General features: G+C 44.4%; 1 protein-coding gene across 2 annotated transcripts in view; it reads right to left on the reverse strand.

Moving 5' to 3' along the window:
* The window catches only part of LOC139421888 (ADAM metallopeptidase with thrombospondin type 1 motif, 6), a 139,108-nt gene that overhangs the window by 47,151 nt on the left and 71,985 nt on the right, over positions 1–19,972 (reverse strand). For both annotated transcript variants that reach the window (XM_071173017.1, XM_071173016.1), the window contains exons 10-13: positions 16,420–16,561; positions 11,877–11,984; positions 7,704–7,849; positions 5,802–5,865 (exon numbers count right to left, since the gene is read on the reverse strand). In XM_071173017.1, coding sequence (XP_071029118.1) covers positions 5,802–5,865; positions 7,704–7,849; positions 11,877–11,984; positions 16,420–16,561 — 460 coding nt within the window. The remainder of the gene's footprint in view (positions 1–5,801; positions 5,866–7,703; positions 7,850–11,876; positions 11,985–16,419; positions 16,562–19,972) is intronic.

The following is a 19,972-nucleotide window of genomic DNA, read 5'->3' on the forward strand; positions in this document are numbered from 1 at the left end:
CGTTGCTGACAGGTATATAAAACCGAGCACACAGCCATACAATCTCAATAGCCACCTTTCTAACAAGTCAGTTTGTCAAATTTCCGCCCTGCTAGAGCTGCCCCGGATCAACTGTAGGTGCTGTTATTGTGAAGTGGAAACGTCTAGGAGCAACAACGACTCAGCCGCGAAGTGGTAGGCCACACTATCTCACAGAACGGGACGCAAAGTGCTGAAGCGAGTAGTGCGTATAAATACTGCCTCTGGAAGCAACGTCAGAACAAGAACTGTTCGTCAGGAGCTTCATGAAATGGGCTTCCATGGGCTTCTGGGACGGTGTCCCGCCCCACACACAAACCTAAGATCACCATGTACAATGCGAAGCGTCGGCTGGAGTGGTGTAAAGCTCGCCGCCATTGGACTCAGTGGAAACGCTTCTGTGCTTCCAACTTTGGGGCAACAGTTGGGGGAAGGCCCTTTCCTGTTTCAGCATGACAATGCACCCGTGCACAAAGTGAGGTTCGTACAGAAATAGTTTGTCGAGATCGGTATGGAAGAACTTGACTGGCCTGCACAGAACCCTGACCTCAACCCCATTGAACAACTTTAGGATGAATTGTAACGCCGACTGCGAGCCAGGCCTAATCACCCAACATCAGCGCCCAACCTCACTAATGCTCTTGTGGCTGAATGGAAGCAAGTTCCCGCAGCAATGTTCCAACATCTAGTGGAAAGCCTTCCCAGAAGAGTGGAGGCTGTTATAGCAGCAAAAGGGGGACCAACTCCATATTAATGCCCATGATTTTGGAATGAGATGTTCGACGAGCAAGTGTTTGTCTAGAGGTAACACACTCTGTCTAGAGGTAACGCACTCTGTCTAGAGGTAACACACTCTGTCTAGAGGTAACGCACTCTGTCTAAAGTTAACACACTCTGTCTAGAGGTAACACACTCTCTCTAGAGGTAACACACTCTGTCTAGAGGTAACGCACTCTGTCTAGAGGTAACACACTCTGTCTAGAGGCAACGCACTCTGTCTAAAGTTAACGCACTCTGTCTAGAGGTAACGCACTCTGTCTAGAGGTAACGCACTCTGTCTAGAGGTAACACACTCTCTCTAGAGGTAACACACTCTGTCTAGAGGTAACGCACTCTGTCTAGAAATAACGCACTCTGTCTAGAGGTAACGCACTCTGTCTAGAGGTAACACACTCTGTCTAGAGGTAACACACTCTCTCTAGAGGTAACACACTCTGTCTAGAGTTAACGCACTCTGTCTAGAGTTAACACACTCTCTCTAGAGGTAACACACTCTGTCTAGAGGTAACACACTCTGTCTAGAGGTAACACACTCTCTTTAGAGGTAACACTCTGTCTAGAGGTAACACACTGTGTCTAGAGTTAACACACTCTGTCTAGAGGTAACACACTCTGTCTAGAGTTAACACACTCTGTCTAGAGGTAACGCACTCTGTCTAGAGGTAACACACTGTCTAGAGGTAACACACTCTGTCTAGAGTTAACACACTCTGTCTAGAGTTAACACACTCTCTCTAGAGGTAACACACTCTGTCTAGAGGTAACACACTCTCTCTAGAGGTAACACTCTGTCTAGAGGTAACACTCTCTGTCTAGAGGTAACACTCTGTCTAGAGGTAACACACTCTGTCTAGAGTTAACACACATTGTGTGAGGCACTACAGATGAACCTCTAACACCCTGCAGGGCCTCCCTACCTCCATTGTTGCCATGCTTCCAATTAAATTAGGAGGTGACATTTAATAGTACAAAGATCTCCTGAACTAGGGCTCTGATATCACTAACAGTCCTGAACTGGTTGCAGGGGACAGTGGGAGGGAGGCAGGGAGGGGGGTGTCGAATTAGCTCATTGTTGTGAAAGCGAGAACAAATGAGTGCTGACCTCAGCAGGGAATAATGACGAGGACAGGATCCACAGGCAGTAGGGGAGCTGGGAGTGTGTGTGTGTAAATTAATTAAGTCATTACACACACACACACGCCGGTCAAGGCTGTGGGAGAAGTTATCTTCTCTGAGAGCCATGAGCGATCTTCTCTTTGAGCCGTGAGGTTATCTGTGAATGTGTGTGTGTGTGTGTGTGTGTGTGTGTGTGTGTGTGTGTGTGTGTGTGTGTGTGTGTGTGTGTGTGTGGGAGCTTTGTGGACCGTACTACAACGCGTTTGTGTTGGACGTGCTACAGTCGGGGTAATGAAGCAGAGGTCGGGGATGGTGTTTGTTTTCCAAAGTAAACATTCAATGCTTGCTCTCAGCTGTTATTTTTAAGATTTGTGGTCAAGTATCCATCCACAAGCCTCCAAACTGGCTAAATGTTCACCTTCAGAAATAAAGGCCACCTAGAAATAGTTAGGAGGAATGGGGGGCTTGCAGCCTTACAAGTTTGCAGCCTTACAAAATATTTTTTCAATGTATTTTTTGGGACTGAAGTGCGGTATTTAAATGAACTTTAATAGACTTTAAAGTAAAAATGGTAATTGTGCATTCAACAATGTCGTTCAACAAGGTGACTAAGAAACACATCAAACAACCTAAATTCCCCAGGACCAAAACATTTCCCCATTGACTAGTTGAATCGATGTTGTTACCACTTAATTTCAATGAAATTATGTTGAATCAACGTGGAAAAGACGCTGAATTTATGTCGGTGCCCAGTGAGTAGCATCCTCAGTGCTCTCTGTTTTCCCAAAACCGCTCTTGCGTTAAATCTGTTCCATCAATCAAACAGTCAGTGATACTCCATTCATTATCTTGACACAGTCAGATAGTCAGGCTTTAGTGAATGGCTTTAGGGATGTTGGCTGATGTTTACATCCAACAGAGAACAATGAACAACTTAGTATGTTCGTCCTCTTAGCAACCCTAAAAACAGAGGGATTGCCCAACAACCTTACAGGAGTGAGAGAGAAATGTGAGGGAGGGAGGGAGGGAGGGAGGGAGGGAGGGAGGGAAAGAGATGGAGAGACAGATACATAGAGAGAGACAGAGAGAAAGAGACAGAGAGAGAGAGACAGAGAGAGACAGAGAGAGAAATAGAGAGAGAGACAGATAGAGAAAGAGAGAGAGAGAGAGAGAGAAAGAAAGACAGTGAGAGACAGAGACAGAGCGAGACAGAAAGACACAGAGAGAGAGAGAAATAATGATTGCATAATGATTTTCCAGAGAAGTTCCAGATTTCAGGGAATTATACCAAAGTTCTCAATTGGTGCAAAATATATAGACTACTACAAACACTACAACTGCTTAGGTTTAACAAGAAGCTCAACTGGACACCTAAATGAGGCAGTGAATGAACTGAGAGAGAAAGCAAAAAACAAATTTAAATGCGTCATTGAACCAATTGCACTTTATGCCAGTGAGGTGTGGAGTTGACTTGCAAAACAAGATTTCATCCCATTGAAACCCTGCATGCAGAGTTCTGTAAGATTATCTTACATGTCCAGAGGAAAACTACAAACAACGCATGCAGGGCAGAATTAGGCCAATATCCACTAATAATAATAACTCAAAAAATAACAATAAAGTTTTGCAAAAATGCAGTGACCCCCCTCTCATATCATTACCAAGCCCTGCAATGCCAAGAGCTGAGCAAAGAAATGAGTCCCCTCATCCGGCTGAGTTCACAAATCTGTTCTACTAACACACTGAAGCCTCAGGACCAGAAAATCCAATCAATCAGAATAAACCAAATTACAACACAGTCAAAACAAAACTACATTACCTATTGGGAAAGCAAAATGCAGTGCTATCTGGCCCTAAATCTAGAGAGAGAATGTGTTTTTAAATGGCATAGAATGCCCTGCGTGCTTTCTCTCTCCTTCTCTCTCTCTCTGGATACATCAATGATGTCGCTCTTGCTGCTGGTGATTCTCTGATCCACCTCTACTCAGACAACACCATTCTGTATACTTCTGGCCCTTCTTTGGACACTGTGTTAACTAACATCCAGACGAGCTTCAATGCCATACAACTCTCCTTCCGTGGCCTCCAACTGCTCTTAAACACAAGTAAAACTAAATGCATGCTTTTCAACAGATCGCTGACCGCACCTGCTCACCCATCCAGCATCACTACTCTGGACGGCTCTGACTTAGAATATGTGGACAACTACAAATATCTAGGTGTCTGGTTAGACTGTTAACTCTCCTTCCAGACTCACATTAAGCATCTCCAATCCAAAATGAAATCTAGAATCGGCTTCCTATTTCGCAACAAAGCATCCTTCACTCATGCTGCCAAACATACCCCCGTAAAACTGACTATCCTACCGACCCTTGACTTTGGCGATGTTATTTATAAAATAGCCTCCAAAACTCTACTCAGCAAATTGGATGCAGTCTATCACAGTGCCATCTGTTTTGTCACCAAAGCCCCATATACTACCCACCTGCGACCTGTATGCTCTCGCTGACTGGCCCTCGCATCAAATTCGTCGCCAAACCCACTGGCTCCAGGTCATCTATAAGTCTTTGCTAGGTAAAGCCCCACCTTATCTCAGCTCACTGGTCACCATAGCAACACCCCTAGCACGCGCTCCAGCAGGTATATTTCACTGGTCTTCCCCAAAGTCTATTCCTCCATTGGCCGCCTTTCCTTCCAGTTCTCTGCTGCCAATGACTGGAACGAATTGCAAAAATCACTGAAGCTGGAGACTCATATCACCCTCACTAACTTTAAACATCAGCTGTCAGAGCAGCTCACAGGTCATTGTACCTGTACATAGCCCATCTGTAAATAGCCCATCGAACTACCTCATCCCCATATTGCTCCTTTGCACCCCAGTATCTCTACTTGCACATTCATCTTCTGCACATCTATCACTCCAGTGTTTAATTGCTAAATTGCAATTACTTCGCCACTACGGATTATTTATTGCCTTACCTCCCTAATCTTACCTCATTTGCACACACTGTATATAGACTTTTCTATTGTGTTATTGACTGTATGTTTGTTTATTCCATGTGTAACTGTGTTGTTGTTTGTGTCGCACTGCTTTGATTTATCTTGGCCAGGTTGCAGTTGTAAATGAGAACTTGTTCTCAACTAGCCTATCTGGTTAAATAAAGGTGAAATAAATTAAATAAAAACAAATATGAGGAAGTACACCATGGCTATTTGACCATGGTTACTGATCAAAACCTTCGAAAAACCTTGGCAAAGTACAGGCTCAGTGAGCACAGCCTTGCCATTGAGAAGGGTAAACAGGAAAACCTGGCTCTCTGTAGAGGAAAGGCTGTGCAACCACTGCACAACAGCAGAACCTGAGACAGAGCTGCATTTCCTGACAAAATGTAAAAAAACAATTAGAGAGTGTCATTTCCCCAAATTTGAAACACTTATTCAAGGTTTCAAATATCTCTCTGATGAGAGTAGGCTACCCGTCCTGTTGGGGGAGGAAGCAGAGGGCTGTGGGTTGGCAGCACACTACATTGCTGCCTGCCATAAAATGAGGGACACTGTCTGACAGACCAACCAACCTGCACATGTCCTCTAAACCATTGTTATTGTTATTGTTCAATGTATGGTTATTTTGACCCTGGATTATTGAAGTTACTGTTGTCCTGTTGACAGTATTGATTATTATTACTTTAATTGAATATCCAAAATAAGCTTTGGCAATATGCGTATTGTTACGTCATGCCAATAAAGTGAATTTAATTGAATTGAGAGAAAGAGAGAGAGACAGAGTGAAGAGAGACAGCGAGAGAAAGAGAGAAAGAGAGACAGAGTGAGAGAGAGAAGCAAAGAGAGGGGGGGGTGGAAGAAAAAGAAGGGAAATGTGAACTCACATCTGTGTTACACGATCTGTAGCGCTTCCTCTCTCCGAGACAGTACTTCCCTCCTCCAGAAGGCCTGAAAGAGAGGAGAGAAACGAGGGAGGAATAAAGGGTTCCAAAAGTTTTTTGGTGCTGTCCCCAGGAGAACCGTTTTTGGTTCCAAGTAGATCTCTGTTATGTTCCATGTAGAACCCTCTGCGATTCTGGTGCAGCACATGTGGCCTACAAAGTTACAAAGTTACAAGCATAGGCTAGCAAATGTTATTTTAATTTTGAAATATAATAGGGCCTATTTGTATAACTAGTAGGCTGACCTTTCATAATATTTCCCATGATTAGCCTACATCCTCTTTCTCTCTCTATTGTTGCTTCAACTCTTCCTCGATTTCAATAGTTAAATTAAATAAGTTATTTTTGTGGGGTATTTTAACCCCTTTTTCTCACTAATTTCGTGATATCCAATTGTGATCTTGTCTCATCGCTGCAACTCCCCAACGGTCTCAGGAGAGGCGAAGGTCAATTCATGTGTTCTCCAAAACATGATCCGCCAAACCTCGTTCCTTAACACCCGCCCACTTAACCCGGAAGCTAGCCGCACCAATGTGTCAAAGGAAACACCGTTCAACTGATGACCGTCACTAGAGTGTGAGGAGCCAAGTAAAGCCCCCCCAGCCAAAACCTCCCCTACCCCAGACAACGCTGGGCCAATTGTGCGCCGCCCAATGGGACTGGGATCAATCCCAGCTCTGAAGTGATGCCTCAAGGACTGCGATGCAGTGCTGCACCACTCAGGAGGCCTATCATAACCATTCTAATGACATCCTTGAATCATATAGGACTAGAAGTGGATGTAGAAGGCTTACACTTCTCTTCACGAACATTTAATGTTTATGGGTCTGAATAAATAACTGATATAGCTTACCGGCATCGTATGTTTGCTCTTCTTTCAAACTGCAGCGAGTTCTATTGGCTGCTGTATTTAACATTCTTCAAAAAAGAGCTTGTTAATTGGTATAAGAAATGCAAAAAAGTGTAATAATTATGTCCAGCAAGCTATTCTAGTCCAGCTTTTCCTGCCTGGGACTCCAAGATCTAAGGAGCGTTTTTTTAAGGAGAGGCCAGCGGAGCACAGATGCTTGTGTATTGCGCAAGAGACAAAGGCTATAAGTTAGAAACTTATTATACATAACCCATAGTTAATTAGCTAAATATAAGGCTAATACTGCATTGAATTTATAACTTGAAAGAGGTAGGCTAGGACATCTTTATATAGGGCTATATTTAAATCTAGAACAGGATGATCTATTTTGGAATGGAGTTAATGGAGAGAGAGAAAGACTGGGTGCACTGATTTAAAGCAACGATAGGCTGTTTTACTTTTACAATACATTTTTAAAATGTATCTTTACAATTAAAAAACAAGGTGATCCCTGAAAGCCAGATGGAGCTGGGTAAATTAGACGCGCATTCAGTCTTTTATTACTGTAGCATAGGCTATGGTTCAGCAAATGTAGGCCTACCTGTCACAAGAAAAAAAGTTAGCACGATGTGAACTGCATTGTAAACTGCGCTCCATAGTGAGATGGGTCTGTCCCCACCCTGAGCGTTGATTCATCATGGAGAAACATTGCATATAATTTAACAGTTCCATCTCACGCCATGCTGTTCATATAAATAATTGATTATAATTTGCCGGTTCCTCGTAGTTATTTATCCCGGGAAAAGGGAGTGGTTTTGGGCGGAAAATCTCAGTAATCGGGTTCCCGCCATTCAACCTAGTATCTACTGGTTATCTACACAGTATACTTAATAAATATTTATATGATCAACGCATCAGTGATCACACACACACACCTGTAGGTGAGGTCCTGGATGTGTGTGTTCAGCTTGCTGTGGCTTACTTTGCCTACTTACGCTGGGCTGTCACAGTGTCTCATGGAGGATGAGACTCCCCCTCCACAGGTCCTGCTGCACTCCCCCCACGATGACCAGGGACCCCAGCCTCCGTCCACACTCTGGGGCCACGTCCCGAATATCACACACTCCCCCTGGTAACACCACTGAGAGGATGGGGGGGGGGATTAATCATTGGTTAAGGTTGTAGAGGTTGTAGGTCTGTAACTGTGTCAGTGAGTACGGTTACATGCACACAATAATGCAATTATTGTGGATAATCAGATTAGTATAATAGTTTGATTCAACTGTTTTTCATGCTTTGCAAGAAGAATGATTTCCTTAATAATCCTGTTTACACGGACACATCTGAATTCAGGCTACCTGATGGCACTCTGATAAATGCAGAGAATCTCCATCAAAATAAACGTTCTATCACAGCAACCGTGTTCTTTTTGGGAAACATATCTGGTTCTGAGTTGGAACATATCAAGTTGGTATGTGAAAACTCCTTCTAAGACACACATATTCAGTTGTTCTGAACTCACTTCCCTAACGGTGAAGAGGGAGACTCACTCTGCTGGTGCTAGCACATATGCAGATCAAATACACCCTGGAACGCCCATTAATAGTTTGCTTTACACCGATTAAGATAAGCAGAGTAAGATGACTGTTGCATAATCTGCCTAGGTGCCATAATCAGTTTAAAATTGAATTATTACTGTGCATCTAAACGTACTCAGTGGTGCTCAGGGCTTAGAGACAGTAGAGGTTGTAGAGGTCGTAGGTATGTAACTGTGTCAATAGATTAAGATCGTGGGCCAGGAAAACACCAGGCCACTGTCCTCAGTCTCCCTCCCTCCCTCCCTCCCTCCCTCCCTCCCTCCCTCCCTCACTCACTCACTCACTCACTCACTCACTCACTTCCTCACGCACTCACTCACGTCCTCACTCGTTCACATCAGAGATGAACAATGCAGAAGGACAGAGACAGACAGTACACAGTGGCAGAATACCTGACCACTGTCACTGACCCAAAATTAAGGAAATGTTTGACTATGTACAGACTCAGTGATATTAGCCTTGCTATTGACAAAGGCCGCCGTAGGCAGACCTGGCTCTCAAGAGAAGACAGGCTATGTGCACACTGCCCACAAAATGAGATGGAAACTGAGCTGCACTTCCTAACCTCCTGCCAATGTATGACCATATTAGAGACACATATTTCCCTTAGATTACACAGACCCACAAATAATTTTAAAACTAATCCAATTTTGATAAACTCCCATATCTATTGGGTGAAATACCGCAGTTTGCCATCACAGCAGCAATATTTGTAACCTGTTGTCACAAGAAAAGGACAACCAGTGAAGAACAAACACCATTCTAAATACAACCCGTATTTATGTTTATTTATTTTCCCTTTTGTACTTTAACCATTTTTCCATCGTTACAACACTGTATATAGACATAATATGAAATGAAATGTCTTTATTCTTTTGGAACTTCTGTGAGTGTAATGTTTACTGTTCATTTTTATTGTTTATTTCACTTTTGTTTATTATCTACTTCACTTGCTTTGGCAATGTTAACATTATGTTTCCCATACCAATAAAGCCCCTTGATTTGAATTGAATTGAGAGGGATAACCAGGGCACTGTACTTATTCTCCTTGGCTCAGAGCAGAGAAAGGCAATGCACTAACACACTGTATAAACAAGATTAACACTGCAGGGAGAGGGAGAGAGAGGTCAGTGAAGGAGAGAGAGAGAGACGGCAGTGAAGAAGAAAGACGGAGAGTGAGAAAGAGAGAGAGTCCTTAAGACCTTGTCTGTGTTTCCAGTTTGACTGAAATAGCCTGGGAGAGAATGTCTTATCAGAGAGGAGCTGACACACACTACCTATCCATCACCCCGCACACCTATCAGCCTTTCACCACCTGCAAGTGTGTGTGTGTGTGTGTGTACCTGTGTGTGTGTGTGTGTGTGTGTGTGTGTGTGTGTGTGTGTGTGTGTGTGTGTGTGTGTGTGTGTGTGTGTGTGTGTGTGTGTGTGTGTGTGTGTGTGTGTGTGTGTGTGTGCCACAGAAAGCTGTGACCTTTGGGTGACACGACTACTGTACCAATGTCTAGGACAGTAGCATAATAGTCTTTCCTGGGAAACCACTTATTTTCTCTCTCTTATCTCCTTTCTTCTCCTTATCTCTCCCCCTTCTCTTGCTCTACCCCATACCTCATTTTTCCCTCTCACACATCACTACTTCCTCTCTATCCTCTACCTTTCTCACCACCACCAACACTTTCCCCTTTGTCCCCCTCCACTTCTCCCTCCCTCTCCTACCATTTCTCCCCCCCTTCCCTCTAGTTGGCAGGGCCTCTCCATTACAGGCCTGGTGACAAATGGTTGACAGTCGTGTTCCTTTGAAGCCGCCCCACATCCCCCTCACCACCCACCCTCAACCCAGACAGGAGCGCGTCATCAGCCTCCCCCCAAAGCCCCCTGTCCTAAAGCCCCCTGAGCTGATCTCAACTTGGGCCCCCTGTGTAGCCCAGGACCTGGTCGGTGGCCCCCAGCTCTGAAAGGCTCCAGTCAGCAGACAGTAATGACACATGACAGCCTCCTATTCTTTCCTTTTAGACCTCAGACCATCCAGTGACAATGGCCGCCGTAATCTGTGTTAAAACTGTCTCACTGCCGTCCGTCTAACCTGACCACGGCGTGGCGAATCACACTGGGACTAGGGTCAGTGCTATGTGGAATCCTTGGGACGTCCCTACCCTAAACTCTAAAGGCTGGTTTACAGTCCGTCTATCGTCTGTAGACAATTGCCGTAGCGATATCATGAACAGTCTATTGTCGTCTGACATCAAACTTGTCGTCATTTATTTTATTTTATTTAACCTTTATTTAACTAGGCAAGTTATGAGAAAGTATAAACACTAAACGACAGTCTTTGCATGACATCAGCAGCCCAGGGCTCCAAATAGCATACGTCTATTTTAACTCCAATAAACCCATCCGTTTAAATAGATTCAGTAAATGTCAGCCTAGCAAGCGAGGCAACTAAAATACATTTTCTAAACAATGTTTTTGTTTGTTGCTAGCTAGTTAGCCACCAAGTTGGCTAGCTATTTAAAATAATGACTGGAGTATAACTGACAACATCTTAACTTAAGCTATTTTTTTTATTAATTATTACAGGAAAATAAACCCACAACAACATCATTATTTACAAGGTAGTGGCGAGCTAACAGAAAATAGCGTACTGCCACAGTATGACAAAATAAAAATATCAGAGAATCTCTGAACTCCTACATCCTCTTGTCAGAGAAGAATTTGGTTTGGTTGCTGTGGCAGTCCAGCAACCACAACAACGGATGTTGTGACAGTCGCAGAGACTGAAGGCCAGTTTATACTTGGTCTAATGACATGTCAACATCCGCTGTCGTGGTTACCGGAATGCCACAGCAACCAGGCCAAATTCTCCTGTGACAAGATGATTCAGAAGTTCTAAAATTGAAAAATGTTTGCGGCCCCAGCATGTTAAAAAAAAAAGGTGCGGTAATCGACCAATGTTTAGTTTTTTAATTGGGTCTATGACAGTATATTACAAATCAGACAGCATTTCAATCTGAAATGACAAACGTATCACGAAGATATTGGGTTCAGAAGATCATCAGGCAATAATGTTGTATTTTTTATTTAACTAGGCAAGTCAGTTTAGAAAAAATATTATTTTCAATGACGGCCTAAGAACAGTGACGGCGCCTGAACTGCCTTGTTCAGGGGCAAAACGGCAGATTTTTACCTTGTCAGCTTGGGGATTGGATCTAACAACTATTCGGTTACTAGTCCAACGCTCTAACCACAAGGCTACCTGCCGCCCAATGATCTTCTGTGTAGAAAATAACATAATCATTGAGGGAAACAGTGAGTATGTACATGTTCCTGATGGAGCCATAATATTTTGTGGCTTAAACCATTCAAAAGATAGAGCCACATTTGTAGGAAGAAAACCGAAATCGCTTACTGATACAACCCCGGTTCTATGAACCAAGCGCACCTTTTCTCTCGTGACCCTATTTTCAAATCCGGCGACCCTACATCGGGTTGCGACCCGTAGTTTAAGAAACCCTGGTGTAGACTATAAGAGACAACAAGTGTGTAGACAATGAGACTGCTAGTATAGACTTACCCCTTTCTCGATGCTTCCCGTCTGACACAAGGTCCCCTCGGCAGCAGGGATACTGTTGGTGACACAGCGGTTGCTTTTGCTAAGGCACCAGAGCTCTCTACACACTTCCTAGGAAAGAAGGCAAAAGCAAGTTGGTCAGAATAAAGCAATTCACTGCAGAGAGTGTATTACAAGCAGAGCAATTGCCATAGATAGAGCTGTTGAAGTGAATTAGAGATCTACTCCAAAATGTAGTGTGACTTCCCCTCCTCATCTCATGTCCTTCATCTGCACTGAGGAGAAAGAGCTGAACAGAAGGTGAGGAGCATATCCCTGGCTGTAGGCAGCCAACATATTGGCAAACCTGGGTCAAATATAGGTTGCACAGTTTGGAGACACTTTGGACTATTCCATAGGCTCCATTTCACCAGGCAAACTAACTCAAGCTCAGCTGAAATATGTGGAAGTAGTAGACATATATATTTGACCCAGGTCTGATGGAGTAGCTATATATTTGACCCAGGTATAATGGAGTAGCTATATATTTGACCCAGGTCTGATGGAGTAGCTATATATTTGACCCAGGTCTGATGGAGTAGCTATATATTTGACCCAGGTATAATGGAGTAGCTATATATTTGACCCAGGTATAATGGAGTAGCTATATATTTGACCCAGGTCTGATGGAGTAGCTATATATTTGACCCAGGTCTGATGGAGTAGCTATATATTTGACCCAGGTCTGATGGAGTAGCTATATATTTGACCCAGGTCTGATGGATTGAGTCCAGTTTATGTTGAGAGTCAATATCCCAAAGGTCAACCCATTCTACTAATGTCCCTCAGTGTTGAGGGATCTGGAGCAACACTAGCACCTCCATACCTCAACAGAAACCAGCTAACGTCAGTTCACAGAAACCACTGTTAACCAGTTGTAGGAAATCACTCTGGCACAACAGAGAGCATATTCAAACTGCCCCTCAGAGAGGAGACAGTCTCAGGGAACAGAGACTGTAGACATAACAAACATATTTGTCCCACAGGAAGTTATAAAACAAACAACTTCTTCTGTTTCTACGATTTCTCCATCTTATCTCCTAGCTCTTATAACAGAGGGATAACTCTTTATGTCTGGACAGAGAGAGAGAGAGAGAGAGAGAGAGAGAGAGAGAGAGAGAGGTAGCGAAAGAGAGAGAGAGATGTAGAAAGAGAGGGGGAGAGAGAGAGAGAGACAGAGAGAGAGGGGGGAAAGAGTGGAAGGAGAGAGAGAGAAAGAGACAGAGAGAAATAACAAAAGAGACAGAAAGAGAGGGAGAGAGAGACAGAAAGAGAGGAGAAAGAGTGGAAGTAGAGAGAGAGAAAGAGACAGAGAGAAAGAACAAAAGAGACAGAAAGAGAGGGAGAGAGAGACAGAAAGAGAGGAGAAAGAGTGGAAGGAGAGGTAGAAAGAGAGAGAAAGAGAGAGAGAGATTTGCACATCATTACAACACGGTATATAGACATAATATGACATTTGACATGTTTTTATTCTTTTGGAACTTTTGTGAGTTTGATGTCAGAGGAGATAGAGAATCCAAGTCAGAGTCACTATGGAGTAAATTCAATCGTAAAACCGAGTGTGTGTAACAAGGACAGCTCTGCACAACCCTGCATTAGATTTCTCATTAAACCTCTTTGGTTCCCCTCCGCCTCTCCACTTCAAAGGCTTTACTGGATAACTGTGTACGGCAGAGCAGAAGAGGAGCAGCGTCATGAAGAAGAGTTACGGCCCTGAGCCCAGGCTCTGACCCCACGGGTCAGTAAATAAGGTCCAGGCCCTGCTGGTCTCTACAGGTCTCATCTACTGCTGCTAGACGCTATAGATTAAATAAAGCTGTAAACTGCCACTCTGAGTCGGCCCTGTCTCACTGCGCCACTTCCAGCTCTGCTTTCAACAAGCCCCCCCCCCCCCCCCCCCCCCCCCACCCCACCATTCCAACTACCTCCCCCTAACAAGCAATGTTTGAAAAAATTTCTACCCTCTTGTGGCTTTGAGTCGGTGACTCTTATCACGGAGTGACCCTCACCCTCCCTGCTCTTTGGCCCCCTGCCGGCACGCTCAGAGCTACAGTAGAGGCTGAAAGGTCAGAAGCTAAACCAGGTCTAAATGAACATGTGTCCCTGGTCTGCTCTGGTCTGGTCTGGGGGATTTACACTATCTAGCTAACAGAGAGGAAGTTAACCCTAACCATTTTCCTAACCTTAACCTCACTCTCTTTTTACCTGCTATGTTCATTCTCCTAACCTGCTGCATAAATTCTTCTAACCTACTATGAAAAAGTCCATTCCGGTCGTAGCTGTATTCCACCTAGATAGAACCCCTGGTGACTTCAACATTCTGAGAGTGTCAGTTCGAAATGACCATTCAATTGACCCTTCACCAATTCCCGCCCCTGAGTCCGACACCTTGGACACACCCACGATCACAAGCCATTGAGGGCTATGGCAAAAAGTTCTTTAAAAAAAATACATGTTTAAATGGCTAAATCATTTAACAGAGCACCAGAAGTACTTGCTACTGTGATTCCTGAAATGCAAAACCTGCTGATGGAGTATTTTTTGTACCTGAAATTATAGTTTTGTTACATTGTTTGCTAGCTCAGCTGGTTAGCTAGCTCTCAGTCTCATTGATCACCAAACATTGCTAACGCTAGCTAGCTAGCCACTTAATATAACCTGTTTTCTCAAAATGTATGTTAGCTAGCTAAGTTAGCAATGCTATAAATACACCTACCATCTGCTGTCGACATCATGATACATACAATTTGAGAGCACTAGTTAGCACCAAAAGAGGTTATAGCTTTGACTGTATGCCAACAGTGAATTCAGAGCCATTCAGTGGCTAGCTACACTACCAATATAATTTGACCAGGTTCCTGTGAAGCAATTGTAATAACAGTTCGTCACAACATACTCAAGAGTTTCCTGATTAGCAAGGGGAAGTCTGTGTTTAATTTCATTGTGTATTAAAAACACAGTTTGAGATCACTGTGAGGGGATTTCGCCAGTGGCTGAATGGGGAATTGGGCTTCCCTGGAAAATGTTGTCAGAGGTTGCAACAGGGCTTAGTGAAGGGTCAATTAAATAAGTTCTGTGAGTCCAAAAATGTTTCAACAACTATTTCTCGGCTTCTTTTATACCATTCCACAGGAGAAAGCATTGAAACACTTCACCAAAATACTGCTATGCTGTCTGTTCCTTTCAGTAGGAGCAACAGCAACTTTCTGTCCCCATTAGAACCTGGGTTGGGAATGGAGAGTTCTACTTCCAGGTCAGAAACATAATGGGCACCACAACCATTATGTGTAAGAGTGACTGTTAAGTGTTACTGCACCTCTCTTACCCCACCATATCTTTCAGTGGTTCTCTTTAGTCTTTAGTGGCACTAAAGCAGGCTCTGCTCTGCTTTATGTGTTGTACAGAGTAACTGTCTCCCAGATAAGAGAGGTCACCTTTCCTACACTCTTAGAAAAAAGGGTTCCAAAAGGGTTATTCGGCTGTCCCCATAGGATAACTCTTTTTGGTTCCAGGTAGATTCCTTTTTGGTTCCAGGTAGAACTACCCAAAAGGGTTATTCAAAGGGTCCCCTATGGGGACAGAACTAGATAGCACCTTTTCTTCTAAAAGTGTAACATCAACTCTGAAAGCAAACTACACATTCAGTCATAGATATTTGACTTGTTTCTATGGTTACATGGGTTTGATCAGCGAGCTCTTAATTAAAGACAACACTTTACTAGACATCTGGCTGGCTGAGTGAAACCGATCTGATTCCAGGTCAGAATCCAGAATCCTAACAGATAAAAGACTACATTCTGGAAGCAGCCCGGCACAGAGCAGCGCAGAGCAACACAGCTGAGCCAGGCTCTGGAGGAATGCTTTCCTTTCATAAATGTTTGTCTTTCATGCTGATCTAAAACCACAATTAAGAGCTTAAGAGACAAAATGACAGGGTTTAATTTGGGGCCTGTGGTAATCTGCTGTCAGATATGTCTTTCAATGAAACAAAATAAACTCTCTTGATCTCGGCTAATGGTAGACTCTTTTTCTGTCCTTATTGGTTCATTAATTCTTTGTGGCTTTCATTCAACATCTCCCGTTTCTGTGGCTTGGTTTAGTTCTCCCTCTGCTCATGTTTCTTTATTTTACCCTGGGTTGTTATTCTACAAGGTGGTGGGAGGGGGGTAATCATTAGCATTCCATGAAACTGTGGCGTGTGTGTGTGTGTGTGTGTGTGTGTGTGTGTGTGTGTGTGTGTGTGTGTGTGTGTGTGTGTGTGTGTGTGTGTGTGTGTGTGTGTGTGTGTGTGTGTGTAAAAACCTCCCTCATCAGACCTGTGATGAGACGCCTCTATCCCATGTGCCAATGATGTCTCCTTCTGGTGATATGAAGATAACACCCTTAACCCTGATTATGATGATAACACCCTGATTATGATAATAACACCCCTAACCATGATTATGATAATAACACCCTGATTATGATGTATGCATACTGTAGAGTCAGAGAGACGCTGGTTTCTTACCCCATATTTACACTGTCGTGAAGAGGCTCCGTACTGGAAGCGACACTGCTCGTCTGCGTCGTACACCTGCCCCGGGGCCACTGTTGGGTACAGGAAGTCTCGTTTCAGAGGTTCATTGTCCAGACACGTCCCCCGACCTGAGCTGTCAAAAAAACAAACCTACAATAGGATTGTTTCTTACACACCACACCCACAGAGCCTATGGCGGCAGTTCCCAAACCTTCCTCTAGTACCCCCCATCCGTTCAAGGCTAGCTCTCCTCCAGTACCCCCCAGCCGTTCAAGGCTAGCTCTCTCCTCCAGTACCCGCCAGCCGTTCAAGGCTAGCTCTCCAGGTCTGTTCCAGGTCTACCACACCTTATTGGACTAATCAAGGGCTTGATGATTAGTTGAATGGTTGAATCAGGTGTGCTAGCGTTGGAATAGATCAAATAAGTGGAATGGCTCAGGGAGAGTTTTGGAAACACGGGGCAGACGGAAGCTACTAGTTACAAGTAAACATACTGCAGCCCTCCATGACCAGGAGAGAGGATCACTGGTTTAGCAACATAACATCAATCCTTTCTTTTACAGGCCACCTCTCACCCTATACTGTACACATTCTCTCACAATTTCACCACAATGAATTCAAATGACTTATGATGAAAATACAGTTTATAACAACCCGAGTCACACCTGTCTTGTATGGTTTCAATTGTGTGGCACTGCATCATTCATGTGTCAAAACAGAGAGGAACCCTTGTCTGCCTCTAACCATATAGAAAGAGTGAAGGGGGACAAGTCTGCCTCTAACCTTATAGACAGAGTGAAGGGGGAGAAGTCTGCCTCTAACCTTATAGACAGAGTGAAGGGGGAGAAGTCTGCCTCTAACCCTATAGACTGAGTGGAGGGGGAGAAGTCTGCCTCTTACCCAATAGATAGAGTGAAGGGGGAGAAGTCTGCCTCTAACTCTATAGATGGAGTTAAGGGGGAGAAGTCTGCCTCTAAACTTATAGATAGGGTGAAGGGGGAGAAGTATGCCTCTAACCTTATAGACAGAGTGAAGGGGGAGAAGTCTGCCTCTAACCTTATAGATATAGTGAAGGGGGAGAAGTCTGCCTCTAACCTTATAGATAGAGTGAAGGGGGAGAAGTCTGCCTCTAACCCTATAGATTGAGTGAAGGGGGAGAAGTCTGCCTCTAACCTTATAGATAGAGTGAAGGGGGACAAGTCTGCCTCTAACCTTATAGATAGAGTTAAGGGGGACAAGTCTGCCTCTAACCCTATAGATAGAGTGAAGGGGGAGAAGTCTGCCTCTAACCCTATAGATAGAGTGAAGGGGGACAAGTCTGCCTCTAACCTTATAGATAGCGTGAAGGGGGACAAGTCTGCCTCTAACCCTATAGATAGAGTGAAGGGGGGCAAGTCTGCCTCTAACCCTATAGATTGAAGGGGGAGAAGTCTGCCTCTAACCCTATAGATTGAAGGCGGAGAAGTCTGCCTCTAACCCTATAGATCGAGTGAAGGGGGAAAAGTCTGCCTCTAACCCTATAGATAGAGTGAAGGGGGACAAGTCTGCCTCTAACCTTATAGATAGAGTGAAAGGGGACAAGTCTGCCTCTAACCCTATAGATTGAAGGGGGATAAGTCTGCCTCTAACCCTATAGATTGAAGGGGGAGAAGTCTGCCTCTAACCCTATAGATAGAGTAAAGGCGGAGAAGTCTGCCTCTAACCTTATAGATCGAGTGAAGGGGGACAAGTCTGCCTCTAACCCAATAGATTGAAGGGGGAGAAGTCTGCCTCTAACCTTATAGATTGAAGGGGGAGAAGTCTGCCTCTAACCCTATAGATAGAGTGAAGGGGGAGAAGTCTGCCTCTAACCCTATAGATAGAGTGAAGGGGGACAAGTCTGCCTCTAACCTTATAGATCGAGTGAAGGGGGAGAAGTCTGCCTCTAACCCTATAGATAGCATGAAGGGGGAGAAGTCTGCCTCTAACCCTATAGATAGAGTGAAGGGGGAGAAGTCTGCCTCTAACCTTATAGATAGCGTGAAGGGGGACAAGTCTGCCTCTAACCTTATAGATAGAGTGAAGGGGGAGAAGTCTGCCTCTAACCTTATAGATAGAGTGAAGGGGGACAAGTCTGCCTCTAACCCTATAGATTGAAGGGGGAGAAGTCTGCCTCTAACCCTATAGATTGAAGGGGGAGAAGTCTGCCTCTAACCCTATAGATAGAGTGAAGGGGGAGAAGTCTGCCTCTAACCCTATAGATAGAGTGAAGGGGGACACGTCTGCCTCTAACCTTATAGATATGAGTGAAGGGAGGAAGTCTGCCTCTAACCTTATAGATAGAGTGAAGGGGGAGAAGTCTGCCTCTAACCTTATAGATAGAGTGAAGGGGGACAAGTCTGCCTCTAACCCTATAGATTGAAGGGGGAGAAGTCTGCCTCTAACCCTATAGATTGAAGGGGGAGAAGTCTGCCTCTAACCCTATAGATAGAGTGAAGGGGGAGAAGTCTGCCTCTAACCCTATAGATAGAGTGAAGGGGGAGAAGTCTGCCTCTTACCCAATAGATAGAGTGAAGGGGGACAAGTCTGCCTCTAACCTTATAGATAGAGTGAAGGGGGAGAAGTCTGCCTCTTACCCAATAGATAGAGTTAAGGGGGAGAAGTCTGCCTCTAACCCTATAGATTGAAGGGGGAGAAGTCTGCCTCTAACCCTATAGATTGAAGGCGGAGAAGTCTGCCTCTAACCTTATTGATCGAGTGAAGGGGGAAAAGTCTGCCTCTAACCCTATAGATAGAGTGAAGGGGGACAAGTCTGCCTCTAACCCTATAGATAGAGTGAAGGGGGACAAGTCTGCCTCTAAACCTATAGATTGAAGGGGGAGAAGTCTGCCTCTAACCTTATAGATTGAAGGGGGAGAAGTCTGCCTCTAACCCTATAGATAGAGTGAAGGGGGAGAAGTCTGCCTCTAACCCTATAGACAGAGTGAAGGGGGACAAGTCTGCCTCTAACCTTATAGATCGAGTGAAGGGGGAGAAGTCTGCCTCTAACCCTATAGATAGCATGAAGGGGGAGAAGTCTGCCTCTAACCCTATAGATAGAGTGAAGGGGGAGAAGTCTGCCTCTAACCTTATAGATAGCGTGAAGGGGGACAAGTCTGCCTCTAACCTTATAGATAGAGTGAAGGGGGAGAAGTCTGCCTCTAACCCAACAGATAGAGTGAAGGGGGAGAAGTCTGCCTCTAACCTTATAGATAGAGTGAAGGGGGACAAGTCTGCCTCTAACCCTATAGATTGAAGGGGGAGAAGTCTGCCTCTAACCTTATAGATTGAAGGGGGAGAAGTCTGCCTCTAACCCTATAGATAGAGTGAAGGGGGAGAAGTCTGCCTCTAACCCTATAGATAAAGTGAAGGGGGAGAAGTCTGCCTCTTACCCAATAGATAGAGTGAAGGGGGAGAAGTCTGCCTCTAACTCTATAGATAGAGTTAAGGGGGAGAAGTCTGCCTCTAACCCTATAGACTGAGTGGAGGGGGAGAAGTCTGCCTCTTACCCAATAGATAGAGTGAA

This window comes from Oncorhynchus clarkii, chromosome 12, assembly GCF_045791955.1.
Source record: "Oncorhynchus clarkii lewisi isolate Uvic-CL-2024 chromosome 12, UVic_Ocla_1.0, whole genome shotgun sequence".
Lineage (NCBI taxonomy): Eukaryota > Metazoa > Chordata > Actinopteri > Salmoniformes > Salmonidae > Oncorhynchus > Oncorhynchus clarkii.